The following is a 19193-nucleotide window of genomic DNA, read 5'->3' on the forward strand; positions in this document are numbered from 1 at the left end:
CACCCTACCATGTTTCAGCTGAAAAAAAAAATAGAGAAAATAACTTGATATTAGCACTGGTTTAGTAATAACATTTTGATGTATTGAATGAGCTGATATGGAGAAGGATCACAAAATTCTTGTGGTTTTTCTTTAACTGTAGAATGGCAATGCCATCACATAATGTTTCAGTCAACAATATACCACAGTGATGACAACAGACTCCCAAGACTGAAAAGAGCTGAAATATTCCTGTCTCTCAGTGACACTGTTGCCATACAAGTGTCCTACTGCAATGAATTTTGCAGGGTTTTGGGGTGATGCTAGTGTAGGCAAGCCTATGCACTACACTGGTAGACACGCATGGGTATGGCACACAGTTATATATAGTTGTAACCCTGGATTATGACATGGGTGACCATGTTACTACTGTATTATGCATTCACTTATACTATAGGTTCTATGGTTTTTTTTTGGCATGGACAACTACCTTTAGGATATGGTTTTATTCCTTTATCTACCTCCATTTGCCTCCAAAATGATGAGGCGGGCTATATCAGTAGCATCCTTTTCATCTCCTGATGATTACATTTGATTTAACGAGAAGTCCCTGTTGAGTGCTGGCCTGTTGCCATATAGGTTTGTGCGACACCTCATGACGGTCACACAACAATGAATCCAAACTGCCATGCCATTCTCAGAATGTGTAGCTATGTTTATCAATACACAGCTGATCAGAAAGCAGTGTCAAGATGTTCTTCAGGAGCTCATGAAGGGCACAGTCCTCAGCCTGTTACCACTAGGAGCTGGTGGAGACTTTAGGAGGTGGTACCTGGTAGGAGGTCCAAGATCAGTGGAAGGAGGTCCTTGAAGGAGATGGTGGGATACTTGTCTCTTTTGCCTCCCTGGTTATGAGGTGAGCATTTGATCTGCTAGGTGTTCTCACCATACTCTCTTGCTTTGCCACAAGCTTAAAAGCAATAAGCTAACTGACGATGAACTAAAACCTCCAAACTGTGAGCCAAGACAAACCTTTCCTTTTTCTAAGTTTTTCAGGTACTTTGTTACAATAACACAAAGCTGACAAGAGTGCTTCTGGACCAGAGCATAGTCGCACACCCTGGCCTCCCTATTACTCTGGCCCAGAGGATGGATATTTATTGATTGACATCTTTTCCCTTGCACTGCTGGAGCCTCATCGGCCTCTCTGGTGCTTTTATTTAAATGCTTTGAAAGAAGGAGACAGAACGTAGTTAAAATGAAACCTGCAAACTAGCAGCTCTGTCTTTGCAGTCTTTCCTCCAGTCCCATTCTCAAGATCTACAACAGGGATGAAAGGCCTGCTTGGGTGCTCCCTGCACCCAACCCCGATGCCCACCACATTCACCTTGCGGAGCTTGTCCCTCCCTCCTGATGAGTGGATAGCTTCCATTAGGGCACTGTGCAGAGATGTATCTTTTGGAACTGGCCTTTGAACAACAGGCTTGAATTTTTTCTTTGGCCCAAAAATGCTGGATGGTAGAGCATCATCTGTGTCTTGAACATCTGTAGTTAACGGACTGGGCTTTTCCTCTGTCTGTAAGATGATGTAGCTAGTAGGGCTAGACTCTTTTGGACAGTGAGGAGGCTCACAATTTCCTGGAGCCCGTGCAGAACCATTCATCAGTATCCTCCCAGAGTCACGGGCCTCTGCCAAGAGTGGAGGGGGTGGGTGCGTCCTGTCCGGTGCCCGTGTGGGGTTAGATGTTGAGCTCGTCTTTTGGTTACTTGTAGTTTGCTTTTCATTGAAACCACAGCTCGGTCCCACAGAAACACGATCCCTCTGGGAAGATCTGACTGGGAGGAAATTGGAGTTTCTGTGGACAGCAGCAGGACAGTCTTGAGTAGCTGGCTTCCCATACGGGCTGCTGACCCCTACCCTGGGATGGTCTCCTGCTGGCGTATGCACACCAGGGTTGCTGGAAAGGCAGAGAGAGCCCTGGTTTGTATCAGGCTCATGCTGTCGTGCCTCTGAGTATTGGTTGGGAGCTGCATCGTCTTTCCCAGTGGGAGGTGGTCTAACCAGCTTTGGTTCTTCATGACCCTTTTCAGCAGTCTTCTTATGTGGTCTCACCACATCAGCATGGACTCTTGGAGGCCCCATCTTCTTGGCAATAGCAGAGGCCACGTACTGGCTGGATGTTCTTCTCTGAGGCTTGAGGAATGTGACTTCTGCGGGGTTAGCTGCTGGCACTTTCACAGGACAAGAGACCGCTGAACGTGGCCGGCTTCTCTCTTCCTCCAGGTGGGCCCCATATTCCTGTGGGGCAGGCTGCTGCTGGGGAGTGGGTGTTGCGGAGGCTGCCTTCGGTCCACTCTCCTGCTGTGGTCTTGCTGGTGTGGCAGTGGTGGCGGTGGAGGGAGCGCTTTTGGCTGTATACTCTGCTGGCCCATTCAGGTGTTTTTCCATTGAGTTACGCCTCCAGAACTCTTTGACTTTTCCGATAGGTTGTGCATCCGTTTCGACAACAGCTGATGACCGGGATATGGTCCTGTTCCCATTCACGTGTGGACTCACCAGGTTCCCTAGTTCATCAATCTTAATGGCACCAGTGGAGAGGGACACATCCCTGTCATAATACCTCATCTCTGACTTGGGAGGGACAATTTTATATGTAGTGAGGCCATACTTGAGTCCATAGCTTCCCCCTGAGGCCTGGCCATGCTGAGACCATGGTGATAGTGCTGAGATGGGGTTTTCCTCCTCACCATCTTTTTGATTCACTGGCAGTGAATTTACTCCGGGACCTGCCTGTGTCTTCTGGCTGTGAGTAGATCCATGCCCCTTGCCTTTATCCTTCGCTTTTAGGTCATCTATAAAAAGCTTTGAAACAAATGAAGTAACTCTGGGATCTCTTTCAACCAGGTTCTCTTCTTCAGATGTATTGGCTAAAGTTGATGACTGATTTCTCTTTCTGATATCTTGGGAAGGAGGGGAGGGGTCAGGCTCTTTTCTATTTGTTCTCACATAGGGCTGGCTATGCTCAGTCTGAGATGGGGGCAGGTGAGATCTTTGGCTGGCAATGCCCTCTGTGTTAAAAGTAGCCGCACTGTTGCTTCTACTGGGGAACAGTCCTGAGTCAACAGGCTCCTCAGAAACTTCCCCAATAAATGTAATTGGGATGTCATCCATGCCGTTATCAGGGATTATGGCTTCTTGATGACTGTGGTTAGACACACCATTTATGGAGCTGGTTAGAGAGCTGGTATCTGTTTCATAATTTTCTTCCATTCCTGCAGCGAAAGATAAACACAAGTTACCAATTGGCACCCTTTGTAGTATTTCCGGTGAGTTAATGCAAGCATGGCCAATCCTTTGATTTCCCCAGGGATTCCTACTGTGTTTTGTAAAGCATACATGTTAAGTGTTATCTTGATTTATAATCTACATCTGTCTGGAGCCAGAAGTGCAACTTCTACCATACAGCAAGAGAGCCATTTGCAGATCCATGATGTTTCAGGGTGAGATGTTTAGTCACCACATTTTGCCAAGTCATCCAATAATAAAACAGATTCCTACATTTGAAATTCTGGAAAATGTCCTCAAGTGAACTGGGATTTTACCCTTCTTATTTCTCGTGTCTACTAGAAGCACAGCAAGATATGAAGAATGATGTGCTCTAGCTTTAATTTCTTAAAGAGAGAATAAGTAAGTTTTGGTGTCTTCAGAATTACACTGATTATTCAAAGCACTAAATGATGGAGTGGGTCATGTGGTCACAGTGTGTGGGAGACTATATGGCTGGTTCAGATTCCTAGCTGTGTCAACCGAATACCAATGAGGAGACACAGAAAACTGAATTAGACAAAGTCAGGGTCAGTTTTAATGTCTCTTTTATCCTTGTTGTGTTTTTCTAGTTTATTTTTGATGTGTGCCACAAAGAAAATAGTATAGCTTTCTTTGTCTAAAGGAGTTCCTGCTTACTTACTGAAATTATTTGCACCTGCCTTGACCTTATATTGTTAAAAGAAACAGCAGTGCCATGGGGAACTCCATGGTAAGGATGTTTATCATGGACAAAAGATTGTGTATTTTGCACTACCAAGCAAGGAGGAGTTATAAGTTTTAATAGACAGCTACTTCTCTTTGTGCCATCTAGTGTTTACCTACCTCATTTTGGTATTCTGGATGTTTCTATCTTTAATGTGTGTAGACTGCTACTTAACACACTAAAGCAGTATTGCTTGTCACACACTTTAAAAACTACTGAGATGCTTTCTTAATATTGCTTGGAGCCCTGACAAAAAGCAGTCCATCAAGAACAGCCCTCACCTGAGTGAGGTGTTTAGCCCTTACATACAGGCAAAACACATCCAAAACAAGCTGCAATCCCGAGACTTCTTTCTTGTGGAGTCATACCAAAGTACTCAGAAAAAGTGACTTCCTGTAAGGTCATACAGGATGCTATCAAAGTAGAAGGCTTGTGGCTGTTACCTTCCAGGTCTTCATCAAGTTCTGCCAGGGTTTGATGGAGGTGTCCAGTAATGAATAGGTCTTCATCATCATTTGGAGGCATGGTGACTTTCTCATTTCTAAGGAAGACCAAAGAGAAAGAAAGAGTGCTTATTTTCCTAGTACTGATTAGAACTTAGTCCTCTTTTTCCAGAAACTTCAGTTCATATTCAAAGCTAAGTAGCCCCACATTCACTGGACCACTGCTGTCCTTGGAACAACACAGATTTGCATGCGTGATGTGTGTATACATGTGTATACTGTATAAGGCATGTAAGTTATGCATGTAGTACCCGGTATGTTTGGAGTGTTGTGTTCATATTAGCCCCAAAATGTTATCAACACCCGAACCCCATGTAGTTGGAATGAGGTCCCCATGTCTTCATTCTGCTATACCAGACACGTAAACATGCTGGTAGGTCTCGTGTACATACCTGAGTTGCACTGCACCTGGCATTCTAAGAAGTGAGGTCATGATGCCAGGGCTGTCTCTCTCTGCTAGGCTCTAAACTGTCAGCCTGTTCCTGAACATCTGCATCATGAACATCTGTCCATGAACATCAGTGTCCCTCAGGCTGCAGTCACGTAGGCTTCAGGCTCTGGGACAGGACACTTTTGAACTTCCTACACTGTCAGAGAGAATCTAAGAGCGGAGCACGTGGGTCCCTATGGGGAACATTCAGAAGTCCTTTGATTTTGCCTCCCCCCCTGTGCCGCCTTTCTGCAGTGAACCATCTGCAAGGTTTGGGAAGGGAGAAACAACTCATTTCTCTACAATAAGGGCCTTTCATACTGTCTGATATGTTTCTTTTTCATCACATTATTGCATCTTAATTCCTGCACGGGGCAGAAGATGTGAGTTATGGGGCCTTGGGAAACCTGATGGTGCCCCACACGGAGGTGAACTACCTTTGGATTCTTTTTATTGTAACCATAAAGACCATGACAAGAGAGACAGAAAACATTTAGCCCACTGGAACAGTAGAAAAGCTCCCATTCTTGGCCTTCCCTGTGGCTTCCTTCCTGGAGGTCTTTCAGAGGGGAGCTCCAGAAGATGGCATGCCTCTGTGCTAGAGAGGCAGGTTTGGCCTGCTGGACCCCAAATGGAGATTATTGGTATAAATCACCTTATTACAACCCTCACAAATGATTTACAAGGTAAGTGGTGTCGCCATTGTCATTGTTCAGATAGGAAACTGTAGAGAGAGGACCCACTGACAAGTGCAAGGTCACATAGCATCCCAAGCCAGGTGCACCTGCTCCAAAGCCTGAGTAAGGGTAGGCTGCATTGATCAGGTGGCCCAGCCACGTCTAGGGTCAAGAGGGACAATGCGGCCCGCTGTGGCACAGGGCATCCTGAGATGTGTCATCCTGCTGCTCAGGAGAGGGAGGTCATAATTTATTTGCGTCACAGGGACAATGGCATATGTGAGACAAATGCTGCCAAAACAATTTGAAAGCTGCCTCTGCGAAGGCCTTTGCCTTGAGTTTCCCATTGTGCCGAAAACACAGACATGTCCAGGGCAATTGTCCGTCTTCAGTGGGAGCTGAAGGTTCCTTTCCGCTGATTGTTAAAATTGAAGACCAATTTCCATCATTGCTAATCAGGCCCAGATAATGATGCATGAAATGTGCCTTGTACAATCCTCACTTACGCAGCAAAATTTTTATTCTAATAAATGAGTCTTTCTTTCTTCGTGACTATGTCCATTTGGGAGCCAGGAAGCAGCTTCAGGATCGGTCTCCGCTAATGTCCTCTGACAGGCTAGACAAAAGGGGCTGGCTGGAGATGTGTGTGCATGCAGACCAATTAATCAGGACCACAAGAGGTGCCCAACTGTCCTTCCCACTGCTTTCCTTTTGGCCTTTAATTGTTTCAATGCAGTCTACTAAAGCTGTTTCTCTCCCAGGGAATGTGATGGAAAAAATAAATTCAAATATTTACTAGAATACATGGCAGAGGAAAATGTGGAAATTTCCAGGCAAAATGGTATTTGACATATAAAACAAATCAGTTTTTAGACTTATACTTGTGGTTTAGGATGCTTAAAGTCCAGCCAAAGAATATATAATTAGAATATATGTATATGCATACATATATACACATATATATTCTTTTACATTAAGGTATTTGTCTTAAAGAATGTATGGTTCTATCACCCAGGAGACATTGAAAAGAAGATTATCAGTAAGAATTAAAACTAAATTCCACCAATTTATTCTAAACATTAAACTAGAAAAGAAAGGAAACCACTTTGAACTAATGAAACTGCAATGAATATAAGAGACGCACACCTGCTGCTGATTTTAAATGGAAAACAATATGGAATCACATATCAACAAACAACACTTCATCTTTGTAAGGAAGCAATTCAACGGGAGAAGAAAATATAAATGCAACAGTATTCATTGTATTCTGTGAAGCAATCTAAAATATTCAGCTGTAAGGAGAACTGTCTCCATTGTAAAGGGCAAAAAAATCAGTAATTCTGACATCAGAGAGCCTGTGGAGAAATACAGTCCAATCAGTAACCATGACAATCAGAGAGCCTATGGAGAAACACGGACTAATGCTGCTTCTAGCACAATGCATTAAAAAAAAAAAACCAAGACACAGAACTATATATAGGAAAACTGTGACGACAAACACCACATATGCCTGTGGACAAGGGTGGGCTAGGAATGAGCCACAGTGTGTTGTACTGAAAAGGAGGATTTGCAGGGGCTGTTTACCATCAAGTGCCTTGTGTGATAAAGTAACTGTTTAAAGTGCATGCTTACGTATTTGGGTGCTTTTATGTGCATGAATGTGGAAGTTTTGGAGATGGCCTCGCTCTAGAGTTCCCCATGTAGGCTAGACTGTCTAGTCAGTGAGCTACGGGGATCTTCCTGGCTCTCCCTCCATTGTGCTAGAAATAAAAACACATGCCATCATACTGGGCTTTTTTTTTTTTTAATGTAGGTTCTGGAGATTGGACTCAGTTCTTCATAATCATATGAAAAGCTCTTTACTGAACTATTTCCCAAGACTGATGAGCCTATTTTAATGTGCAAAATTTAAACTGTTTTCAGACTCCAGTTAACGATTCTTTTTGGTTGTAAAAGAGTTTAAATGTTTTTCACATGAATGGTATGGCAAGGCCTTCTTTCCTATAGGAGCCTACTGGTCCCAAGATCTCACTGGCCATCCATCAGGGAGAAGTCTATAGTCAGTTCAGAGCAGCCTCAGTCCTTCACCAAATTCCTACCACCCAGGAGCAGTCTCAACTGCTCTAGCTATTAGAAGCTCAGTTTTAGGTGTATGGGCTTTCTTGGGTAGTTTCTTCCCTGCATCCAGACCAACTGTCATGCTCAAGTCTGAGGTTCCATACTATTAAAGCTACTCCTCCCAGGTCTTTCCCCGGACCAGTCCCTTTCCTCTTCCTGCCTCATAGAGACTTACAGAATTCCCTCTCCACCCACTGATGCTGGCACCCATTCTCAGACCCTGCCAGCACACCTCTATTCTCCCATGGTCCTGGCCTTGCTCCCTGGCACTTGGATGTGATTTGTGCCCTTAGGGTCATAGTTATTCGGGGAGGAGTAGGCATATGCCAGCAGTGGCCAACCTGGGTGCCTTACAGAATGCAGGAAAGTCTAACCATTGCCAGGCCCTTGGCTTATGTTTCTTACAAAGCTGCCAAGTCCCTTCACTCTCTGAGCAAGGTAGCAATGGGTCTCTTTCACTGCCTCTTCAGCTTGCCCTACTTTTGATGTACCTCAAGGATTGCTATTTTCTGAGCCTGAGCTTTTACATGAAGGGTTGTCTCGTCAAGATCAATACCAATGTCCAATTGACCAATTTTGTTTTCCTGTCTAAGATTTCTGGGGTTAGAGATCTAGTGGCATTTGCTTTTCCTCCATAGCCATTCTCCATTGTTGCAGAGGGTTACACTGAAGCATGAGACTGCCATTCCTCTTTGGAACTTACCTGGACTCAATCATGGGGCCTGAAGAGTAGCTTACAGGAGAGCACAAGGCATGCAGCACTGAATGCATAGTGGGCAGAGAGCAATGCATCTGCTGCCACAAAGCAAGTGGGCATGGATCTTTCTTTCCCAGGCTCCCCCACCCCGCACCCTCGACAATGACCAAGTCTTTAGATAGAGTTCTTATTGGCAGTTTACTGTGGCTGAAGACCAAGAAAACTGAAAGCAGACAAACATTGAGTGGGCATTTTGCTATCAGCCTGCACATGTTGAATAAACACAGCCAGAGCTATTTTCTCACACAGAACTGGAGGTGATGACTGCGGAGAATGCGATAATGTTCATGCTATTCCTGCATAAGGTATGAGGGACAAGCAAAGAGCACCGGGGACTTCCAAACCCATTTGTCTAGGAGGCTCATCTGCCTCATCTGCCTTCCCCTTGGGAGCTCCGAGTGGAGCTAGAGGGTATGCCTCTTATGCAGCTGTGGCAGCTTTGGCCCAGCTTGGCCTCAGCACTTGTTTCTGTAGCTCCAGGCAGATGAGAATAGGGAATTGTCCTGTCTATTCAGTGCTAGGACAAATAGGAGCTGGGTGAGATTTTCTTTCCATTTGCTGTTAGAAAAGAAAAGGTGAATAGCATGATTCTGACTCATCTCAAATCATAAGATATTCGCAGCACATTGTTATGCTTCTTTTTGATTTGGCTGAGTTTCTCTAAGAGATGTATGCGATTGTGAACAATGTCTAAGAGGAAAATCATGATGTTTTCAGAGAGTAATGTAATTTGTTTATGGAGACCAAAGCAACCCTGCTACTGCAAAATGATAAGGGCAGCCTGAGAGTAGGTAGCCTGGGAAACTGGATGACTGCTGCACATGCTCACTGCAGCTGTAAGCATTCCCCCAGTGATAAGGCTTCAGACTGTGACACTGGTGTTTAATACACGGAGGGGGTGTGTGTTATATGTATAATTTTACATCTTCTTGCAATCCTATTTTAAAGGAGAGAAGTGAATGCAATTTTAATTGCTTTAATTTTAGCTTTATGTATACATGTGATTAAAACATTTGTTCACTGTGCACTAGAATGGATGAATATTTTAGACATACAAACTATTTCAACTTGGACAGCCATGTGGCAAGTGCTTAGCAGCTAATATGACTAGTGGCCATAGTAGAATCCAGCACTCAATATTTTTCTATAGTATTGGAGATCACATCAGGGCCTTATGTATACAAGGTAAGCACTCTACCAAAGGGGTGCTATCCTCAATGTTTCCCACATTCCTGTGTGTTCTGACACTCCTTAGAAGGACTGTACAATATATAACATGCTTTTAACTGTTCCTGTAGCTATTGTGCTAATGGTCATGAATACTCAGGGTTCTACACGGTCATGGTGTTGTTTATAAATGCCCCTATGGTCACACAGTTTCTGGACTCCAGGTATTATGGTCTGAGCTACATGAATGACTTCTGAAACGTTTGTGGCCACAGTTCCTGGAGTCCTGGTTTAGGGGTGCAGAGGCTGGATGATGTAGAATCCAGGGCTCAAGTTCTTTTCCAGTCTCAGTCTACATGCAAGGCTACTTGGGAACACATGCTCTGCAAGTAGGGGAAGAATTTCTCTCAAACTGTAATTATGAACCTCGCTGCTACCATCCTACCATTTACCAACAAGCTGGGGCTAGGAAGGTCCTTGAAGGGTTTCCAGGTAAAGAGTGGGGCGATGGATGAGGGTGGGAGAGGGGACCCTCTTCACCGCAGACACTATACTTCTCTTCACACATATACACTATTTAAAAAAAAATCCTCTGAAAATTCCATACATGTAATAACATGTTCTGACCATTTTCACCCCATCTGTTCCTCTCATCCTCTGCACAGTTCTGCTGAGCCCTTCTTCCCAAGAAGTCATCTCCACTCTCATGTGTCTTGCTTGTTGAACGAGGTTAGTTAGTATGAGTATGGACGGTTGCTTGTTTATTAGACCACGAGCAACATACCAGTAGCCACAGCACTGGGGAAAGTGACTTCCCTTTGTCCCCAGCAACCATCACTTGTCAACAACTCCTGATAATGTGAGAGGGGTGAGGCCTCATGGCCCCTCCTCTAAGCATGATGGATGGTGGACAGGCTCCATTTTGTGCAGGTCTTCTGTTAAGTGCCTGTGAGTTCATGGGTCCAATGGCCATGTCATGTACCGCAGATGGTGTTTCATGGCATCCTCCCCATCCTCTGGCTCTTACGTTACCATCTTTTGTAATGCCGAAGTATTTTCTACTTTGGGAGGCTCTCCATGTGACTGCATGTGGGTTCACTGTTAAGAAAAACCCCAAGCCACAAAGGTCATCTCTCTTATTCACATTTTACGGCGTTTTTGCCTAACTGAAGCTACCCACAGGAACCTTAGAACTCAGAGTTTCATGATGCTGATCTGTAGACAGACGAAGTGCCTGATGACAGCCAGATTGTTTGGGGGATCCACTGTTTAGCAACATTGTTAGCTCTACTCTTAGTCCTCTCAGGGTGGAAGAGACAACATCCCCTCTTCTTCTCCCTTCTCTGCCTATTATTTCTACTCAAAAAAAGATGTTCTAGTTTGAAGAGGAGGCAGGCAAGCAGAGCTGGAAATGATCATAAAGATTATCCAAAGAATCCTGTTTCTCTTATTCTTCCATGAACTGTAAATGCAGCAACAGAAATAATAATAGTATCAGTCGCCACTTTTGAAGGCAAACAATATGCTAGTCACTATTCTCAGAGGAAATGCTACATATCTCAATTTTACTGAGGAAGTGAATAGAAGGCAGAAGTGAATTTGCAGGCCAAAGGCCTACTTTTGCCAAGCTATTCTTTAAGAATAAGGAGTGGTGGCCTGGGTCCTCTATCACAGACAGGTGTAAGATACTTCTAAGTCCATCCAGCATGAATTGTAACCATTTTCCTAGGACAAAGCTACTGGTGAAGCTCCAAGTGCCACTCAGAAGAAGGGACCACCACCACAGGCATATTTCACGTGTGTGTGTGTGTGTGTGTGTGTGTGTGTGTGTGTGTGTGTCTACCTTTCGGCCAGAATTCCTCTTGTGAATTGATTTTGTGTACCAAATTCAGAGGAAGACAATGGAAAGATGATTCCCCAGTTTTTGGGTACAGTTTGAATTCAGGGCAGTGAAAAATTTGCAACTGGATCTAATCAAATGAGCTGATGGAAAAGCACCCCCCTTTTCAAACTTGTACCACACACAATAAACTAGACTTATGGTCAACCATTCCCACTTGCTTTATTGTGTTAGAAGATAGGGTTTTATGACTGAGGTCCTTAAACGTAAAGCCTAGGCTCCAGGGACGCTGGGTGGTACTCATCAACACAAGCAGCAATGAAGAAGCAGTCATAGTGGCAGTGGGCTGAGTCTCTACCCTCAGCCATGCCAAATCAAAGCAGCAACTCTACCACATGACTGCACAGTAGGAAGAAGATAGCTAGTCGCAGAGGGTGACCCCCACAGTCCTCTTGGATGGGTGCTTGGGAGAAACATTAACATGCAAACGCAGGCAATCCATTCTCCCAAATACAGATGATATCAGTAAGTAAAGACAAGAGAAAAGAGAAGCCAAGAAAAACAGGACCTTTTGGGCTTTTATGGGTTGATTTGTCTTTACATGATGTTCAAACAGCATTTAGTGACTTCCTGAGTAACGGAGGTACGGCAACAGAAGATCTCATGCTGGTAAAGTTGAAAGCCATAAGTAATTCTTATCTCCCTAGTGACTGATCCCATAGTTTCTGCATGTTGAGGGTATCTATGACAACTTCTTGGAATACACTCTCATCCTAGAGTCCTGACCTTGCTTGTTATGGCAACGGGTAACTTTTGGTGTCCTTAACCTTCTAGGGTCTAGCATTCAGAGGTGACAGAGAGGGACACAATGTAGCCTGGTCTCATACCACCATTATGCCCCATGCATGATGAACCCTTTTGGGAACACAAATAGCCATCTTAATATTAGTTCAGAAACTAGGTATTGGATTGAAATTATTCTGGGTAGAGGCAGGAGTTTGGAATGACATCTGCATCTGTACTAAGTATGAACCCTGGTAGGAAGACGATACTAAACAGAGTTTCCAAACAGTGCTTAGGGAGCACCATCCTAAGTCCCACACAGAGGCCTTTTGCAGGGGGTATAAACCAGTGTCCTTGTCTGCAAGGTCTTCAAGGTCTTCTAATAACCTACTGAGGCTGAGAGGAGAATATCATGGCTTCCCAGATATATTTGTACATGCTCTTATTCTGAATAGCCGTATCTACATCTGAAAGTATACAGATGGGCAATCAGGGTAAAAGGGCTTCTACGAGAGTCACAGAATAGTGAAGGCATCCCTATATACTTACTTAAGGGCACACCTGAGGACTACCTACCATGGACTGCACACCTGTTTAGTCTGGCCGTGAATGCTCAAGTTACGTAACAGCATTTTACATTTGTGAGATGTGAAATGCAAACCTGGATGTCTGGCACACTTCAGACCATCCACACAAGGTCTGTAACCTCCTTGCCAGGTGATAACTAGATGTCCAGAAAAGGGCTAGCTTCAGGTGATGGCTGCAAGTCCCCTGCCCTCACTGTCTGCTCTCTTAATGACGGCTGTTGGCCTCATGCCATGCCAGCTGCAGCTCTTCAGCTTCAAGCCCTTCTTACACTATGGACATTGCCTACCGTCCACCTGGCAATGCTCTGAATTTCGCACTTTGAAATACACACACACGATATACCCGTGGGCTGAGCATGTATGATTTTTCAGCTGAGATACTTTCTGCCAAAAATTTTAACCTCCTCCAACCTACAGTTTTTCATTTCATGAAAGGAGAGACCTGAGGTCATCTCTTGAGAGGATAACTTAGTGTCTCAGTCAGGATTAGAGATCAGAGACAGTCTTCTTCTTCGCCCAGCTGACAAGGTGAACAAGGTCAGATAGAGGAAAGTGACAGGGACCTGTGTTGTGTAAAGTGGTCCAGGGTGATGTAGCTACAGAAACTTGTTGTCAAGCCAGAGAGGAAGTGGATCCTGGTTAAAAAAAAACAACACAAAACAACAACAACAAAAAACCCAGACTCTTTTCACAACATGCCTGAAAAGGAACCACAGGTAGAGGAGCACCCTGGTGTAAGAAAGCAACAGAATTTCAGCCAATGAAGTCCTTGAGGTAATAGGAGGGGTCCCTTAAATATGCATTTGGAAGGCCAGGACACATTCAATCATATAACATAAGAAATTATTGTACAATTTAAAATAACAAAATTAAATTCAATCTTCAGACTTAGAAACTGCTTATGGTCAAATAGCCAATGAAGAAGTTACTAATTTAAATATGGCAAGACATACAATTAAAAAAAACATAATAAAGAATGCAAAAAACAATTCATAAAAAGTAAGATCAAATTGTTAGTAAACAGATTATATAGTCAATCTTTACTATCCAAAGACTATAAATTGAGGACACTTGAGATGCTATTTGACACTCATGGGATCAGCAAAGCTTAGATGTCTACTAACCGCAAATCCAGGGTACCACAGACACATTGATATTCCATGTAGCTGATGAATTTTTCTGATGACCTAATTTCTCCTCTGGAGAACTCTCTATATTACACAGAAATGTACATGCAGTTTGATTATTGTTTCTAGCCCTGAAAACCTGGAATAACCTGAGTCCATTAAATGAAAGAGGACAAATACATGAATGGTCACTCTATGTGTTATCAAGGGTGACTTTTAACATTGTTGAGTAGAAAAGCAGATCACAGGATAATGCCTTTGGGTCCAGTGTCAAGGCACACTAAACATTCTAATGCATTGCTTATAAGCATCTTCATGTCTACACACAGCATGAAGACAGGACTAGAGATAACAAATTGCAAATTAGGGTGGGGACACATCCATGGAAGGCACATGGCACTGGGGTATCAATGATCATTATTTGGGTCACCCTGACAAAAACGTCTTTCGTTGAAAACTAAGAGGTGGGTATAGGTGGCTCCACCTCCAGATATTCCATGACTCACCTTAGAATTGAGTTCCCAGAGACATTTTTCCCCCATGATGGGCTCTTTTGGGGACCCAGTTCTGGAGTTCCAGCTAGATCCTGGTCGCTGCAGTCCTCCTGGTCTGTGGACCATTTATCCTTAGATCTCATGCTGTCTTGCTGTGAGTCCAGAGAGATGACATCTGAGGGAGAGCTCATCACCCCTGAGTCCTCGGTTGTATCCTCGGATGCAAAACAGCTGCCCACAGATGCTGTCTCCTCAGCCTCTGGTGGCACCTGTGAGACTCCTCCCATGCTGCAGTGGCTGCCAGGCCCCAGGGGCAGGCTCACTGGAGAGGACACACAAAGACAGGTCAACACAGGCCACTCAGGGTGTCATGCTTCCTAACATGGGCAACATCCCTTTGACTTATCTGAAATGTGTGATTCAGGTAGATTTATGTAAGGAAGACCCCCTGCCAATATCATCTCCTGGAAACGTGTTAACTATGACAAGGCCTTATATGTATGCATAATTGACATAAACTTTCCCATAAAGTTGGGCACTTGATTAATTTTGTTTATTTATCTTTGTGGTGCTTGTTTAACCAGGGCACTGCACATGCTAAGCAAGGGGCCAACCAAGGAGCTACATCTTCAAACCCTTAATTAGTCCTTTAAACATGCATCCTCCAGGCAATTATGGTGATTAAATATTAAAGCTAGTGATAATGAAAGCAACTGTTTGTAGTCTAACTCTTGACTTAAAACGACTTCATATATATGCACACACACATATACACATATATGTATATAACAACAATTAATGAAAAAAAAACAGGGCCATGAACTTGAAAAAAAGGAAGGAGAGGTATATAGCAGTGCTTGGAGGGAGGAAAAGGAAGGGAGAAATGAAGTAATTACAATTTCAAAAATAAAAGAACTAACAAAAAGTGACTTCCTTAAACAAGCAAACAAAAACATTAAGAATAACTAGAAGCAAACCATTCTGGTATAGGGATTCTGACCAACAGCCTCACAGAATGATGCTGGAAATGTGATCTTACATGTTCATGACATTCCTCCTCAACGTTTGGACCTGTCTTCATTTTTAGACTTGAGATAAGTTTTTGTGTAAATAAGAGATGAGCTTGGAAGGGAAGATAAAATTAAAAGGTATCAGAACTCAAGTACCAGTGGTTGATTGATGTCCATGTGCATTAAGAAGAAACACACAGGGAGATTGTATGCAGAGCTGTGTGTGACTTTCTGTTGACTTTAGAGTTTGTCTCTGTTGAGACCTGATAGGGAACACGACAGTCATCCTGCTACTTGGAGACATGTTAAATATCACCAGTGAGAAGTCACCTTTCTCTCCCCGAGTGTCAGAAAGCTCTGTGTATAGAGCTGGAGTTTGCAAGATAGCAGTTCACCACTCTCCACTAGTTGTACTCTAGGGTTGCAGGTGATTCAGTAGACACAGGTTCTAGGTCTTAAGATTCGAGGCTAGAACCAGGTACTGTGTTCCAATGTCAATCCCTTTCCCATAGCCCCTGGACTTTCGGTGTTGATGTAGGCTGTCGATGTGTGCAAGTGCGCACTCCAATGATATTACTGTGCATTAATACAAGTCACACCCTACATCTCTAAACGTTATATCTCAGCAACAACTAACAGCATGTGCTCAGCAAACTGGAGGAAAATCCCTTCATGTGTTGCTTTATGTGAGACCTTGAACAATAAAAAAACATTAAAAATGAACACTTATCAGAACACAAATTTCACAAAAAGAGCTCAAGGCAAGTGGAGAACCACAGAGTGGGGTGGGGGAGGCACAAATGCAGAAGGCAATGCACTTCATTTCAGAGCGCTGCTGGACAAGAGTTGTTGTTCCCATTCCTGGTTAGGCTATTCTGGAACTCAGCATCCTCCTGCCTCAGCCTCCTCAATGCTGGGATGACAGGTGTGCAGCACCATGCCCAGCTGCAAGACTTAACAGGATAGACTGAAGAACAAGCAGCACTATCTGTATTTGGTGGCTAGTGTAAACTTGACAAGATCCAGATCACCTAGAAGACAAACCTCAGGACACAACTCAGAAGGAATCTCTAGATTGGGTTAAGTGAAATAGTTGAGGCAGGCAGATGACCTTAAGTGTGGGTGACATCATTCCAAGGGCCATGGTGCTGGACTGGATAATAAAATAGCAAGCCGAGCACCAACATTCATTTCTGTTTTCTGAGTTCTGATGCGAGACCAGATGACACCTGGGGCTACAGCTGCCATGTCTTCTCCACCACAATGGGCTACACCCTAGAACTGTAAGCCAAAACCCATCCATCTTTCCTCCCTCCCTCCCTCCCTTTCTTCCATTGCCTTTTCAGGAATTTTACCACAGGCATGAGAAAAGTAACACACAGACTTCCATAGCCTGCAATTCTTGCTGCCCATGAGTTGGTGATAAGCTTTAAGATTCTCCTCTGCTCTTCCCATAAAGCCTTGGAGTTGGTACCTATGTCCCTTACTCTTGGACTCCATCCCCACTTCGAACTCTGATCCTCTGAAGCTACCCAATTAGACTCCAGGGAGAGTCTGCTCACTGCCATTCATTTCTCCCTCACCTTGACTTTCTCTTTGCTCTTTTTGGTCCTAGGAATCAAACTCAGGTCCTCATACTTGTGTAACAAACATTTTAATGACTATTAACTGAACTCTTTCCCCAATTCTTACCCACATTGTGATCTTTAATTTTTTTTTTTTTATCTATCTTCCCTTCCAAGCTCATGCCTTACAGGTGTAAAATTGTCAACTAAAGAACATAGCACATGATGAAAACGCATGTATAAAATTAGACAACCACCCTCAGTCCTCTCCTTGTTCATTTATACATGTCCTGACAAAATCATCAGGGGAAAAATATCAAACCCCACATATCAATCTCTTCAAGGTAGACAATTCCTGATCTATGATGATTCACCTTAAAAAATTTTCAAATCTAGTATGGTACAAAATAACAAACATTCATTTGGAATGGCATTTTGAATCCCAATCCCTGTTGGGGGTCCCTGCTGTGGTCCAAGGCTGTCTTGTGATGTTGCATAGCAACACTGAGTAACTGCTTCCAGTTAGCCACAGGCTAAGGAAGTGAACCACGGATACTCAACACCATATGGTGTTGACAAGCTAGAAGGCTTGTACACCAGTCAGATGTAGCAAACCCATTTCCACTTCTAATACTTCAAATTTCCTTATGTTCCTCAAGATGAAATCTATTAGTCAAGGAGAATCTATACTTACAAATGATTCTGTTTTTGTTTTGATCAATAAAAGGAAAATCATATATCATATTCTTTTTTTTCCCACTAGTCATCAAGAAGAGTCCTTAAGAGTTGATTTCACCCGGGTGCTAGGGAAGTTCCCAGAAATCCACAAGGATGACCTCACCTTAGAGAGGGTGCCTGAACTAGTCTACCCTAGTAATCAGATTGGTGAACACCCTAACTGTCATCACAGAGCCTTCATCCAGTAATTGATGGAAGCAGCTGCAGAGATCCCCAGCCATGTACCAGGCAGAGCTTCAAGAGTCCAGTCGAAGAAAGAGAAGAGGGATTCTATGAGCAAGGGGCATCATGATGGGAAGATGTATAGAGACAACCAAACCAAACAAGTGGGAACTCATGAACTATGGACCAATAGCTGTGGAGCCTCCATTAAACTGGACTAGGCCCTCTACATAGGCAAGACAGTTAAGCTTGATCTGCTTAAGGGGCCCTCTGGCAGTGGGATCAAGATCCATCCCTAGGACTTGAACGGGCTTTTTGAGGCCCACTGCCTATGATGGGACAACTTACACAGCCTTGGTGCAGGGGGAGGGGCTTGGGCCTGCCTCAACTGAGTGTATCAGGCTCTGCTGACTACCCACAGGAGGCCTTGTCTTGAAGGAGGTGGGAAGGAGGGGATGGAAGCTGGGGGGCGGGAGGGGCGAAGGGAGGGGATCTGTGGTTGGTATGTAAAATGAATAGAAAATTTCTTAATTAAAAAAAAGAGTTGATTTCACTAAATTTATATGGCCTAGATTAAAAAGAAAAAAATATTTCTATGTCCCACACTGAGACTTGTGGGTTCCATATCCAATACGGAGCTAGCAACTACTGTTTGTCTTTTTTTTTTTTTTTTTTTTTTTGGTTTTTCCAGACAGGGTTTCTCTGTGTAGCTTTGCGCCTTTCCTGGAACTCACTTGGTAGCCCAGGCTGGCCTAGAACTCACAGAGATCCGCCTGCCTCTGCCTCCCGAGTGCTGGGATTAAAGACGTGCGCCACCACCGCCCGGCCTGTTTGTTTTTCATCTCAATGTATCTTAGTTCTTTATATTATATGTCCTGGGAACAAAGAGAAAATAAGGCAAATGCTCCTCATGTAGTGATGCAAATTCACATGATGCATTCTAGTATGTTTTTAAGTATCTCCTGAATAATTCTAAACAACCACACTCCCTTTCCTTTTTAAAGCAACACTTGAAAAATTACCATCATGAATTCAAGTGATTACAACAAGTTGCAACAGTTCTACTGTACTGTAAACATTAGTGTTTTCATATAAATATTTCATTAATTAAAAATTGCAATCCAAAGACTACTTACTATATTTTCATGATCAGTTCCTTCCATAGAAAAATGAACAAACAATTCCTCCTTTAATAGGCAGGGCTTTAGGCCACATCTCTTCCTCC

The 19193-nt window shown here is 43.6% G+C and overlaps 1 protein-coding gene across 8 annotated transcripts in view; it reads right to left on the reverse strand.

Moving 5' to 3' along the window:
- The window catches only part of Cobl (cordon-bleu WH2 repeat protein), a 242784-nt gene that overhangs the window by 18075 nt on the left and 205516 nt on the right, over positions 1–19193 (reverse strand). For all 8 annotated transcript variants that reach the window (XM_076546020.1, XM_042285598.2, XM_042285600.2 and 5 more), the window contains 3 exons: positions 14506–14815; positions 4454–4551; positions 1367–3252 (listed from right to left, as the gene is read on the reverse strand). In XM_076546020.1, coding sequence (XP_076402135.1) covers positions 1367–3252; positions 4454–4551; positions 14506–14815 — 2294 coding nt within the window. The remainder of the gene's footprint in view (positions 1–1366; positions 3253–4453; positions 4552–14505; positions 14816–19193) is intronic.

The sequence above is a fragment of the Peromyscus maniculatus genome, chromosome 10 (genome assembly GCF_049852395.1).
Source record: "Peromyscus maniculatus bairdii isolate BWxNUB_F1_BW_parent chromosome 10, HU_Pman_BW_mat_3.1, whole genome shotgun sequence".
In the NCBI taxonomy this organism is placed as follows: Eukaryota; Metazoa; Chordata; class Mammalia; order Rodentia; family Cricetidae; genus Peromyscus; species Peromyscus maniculatus.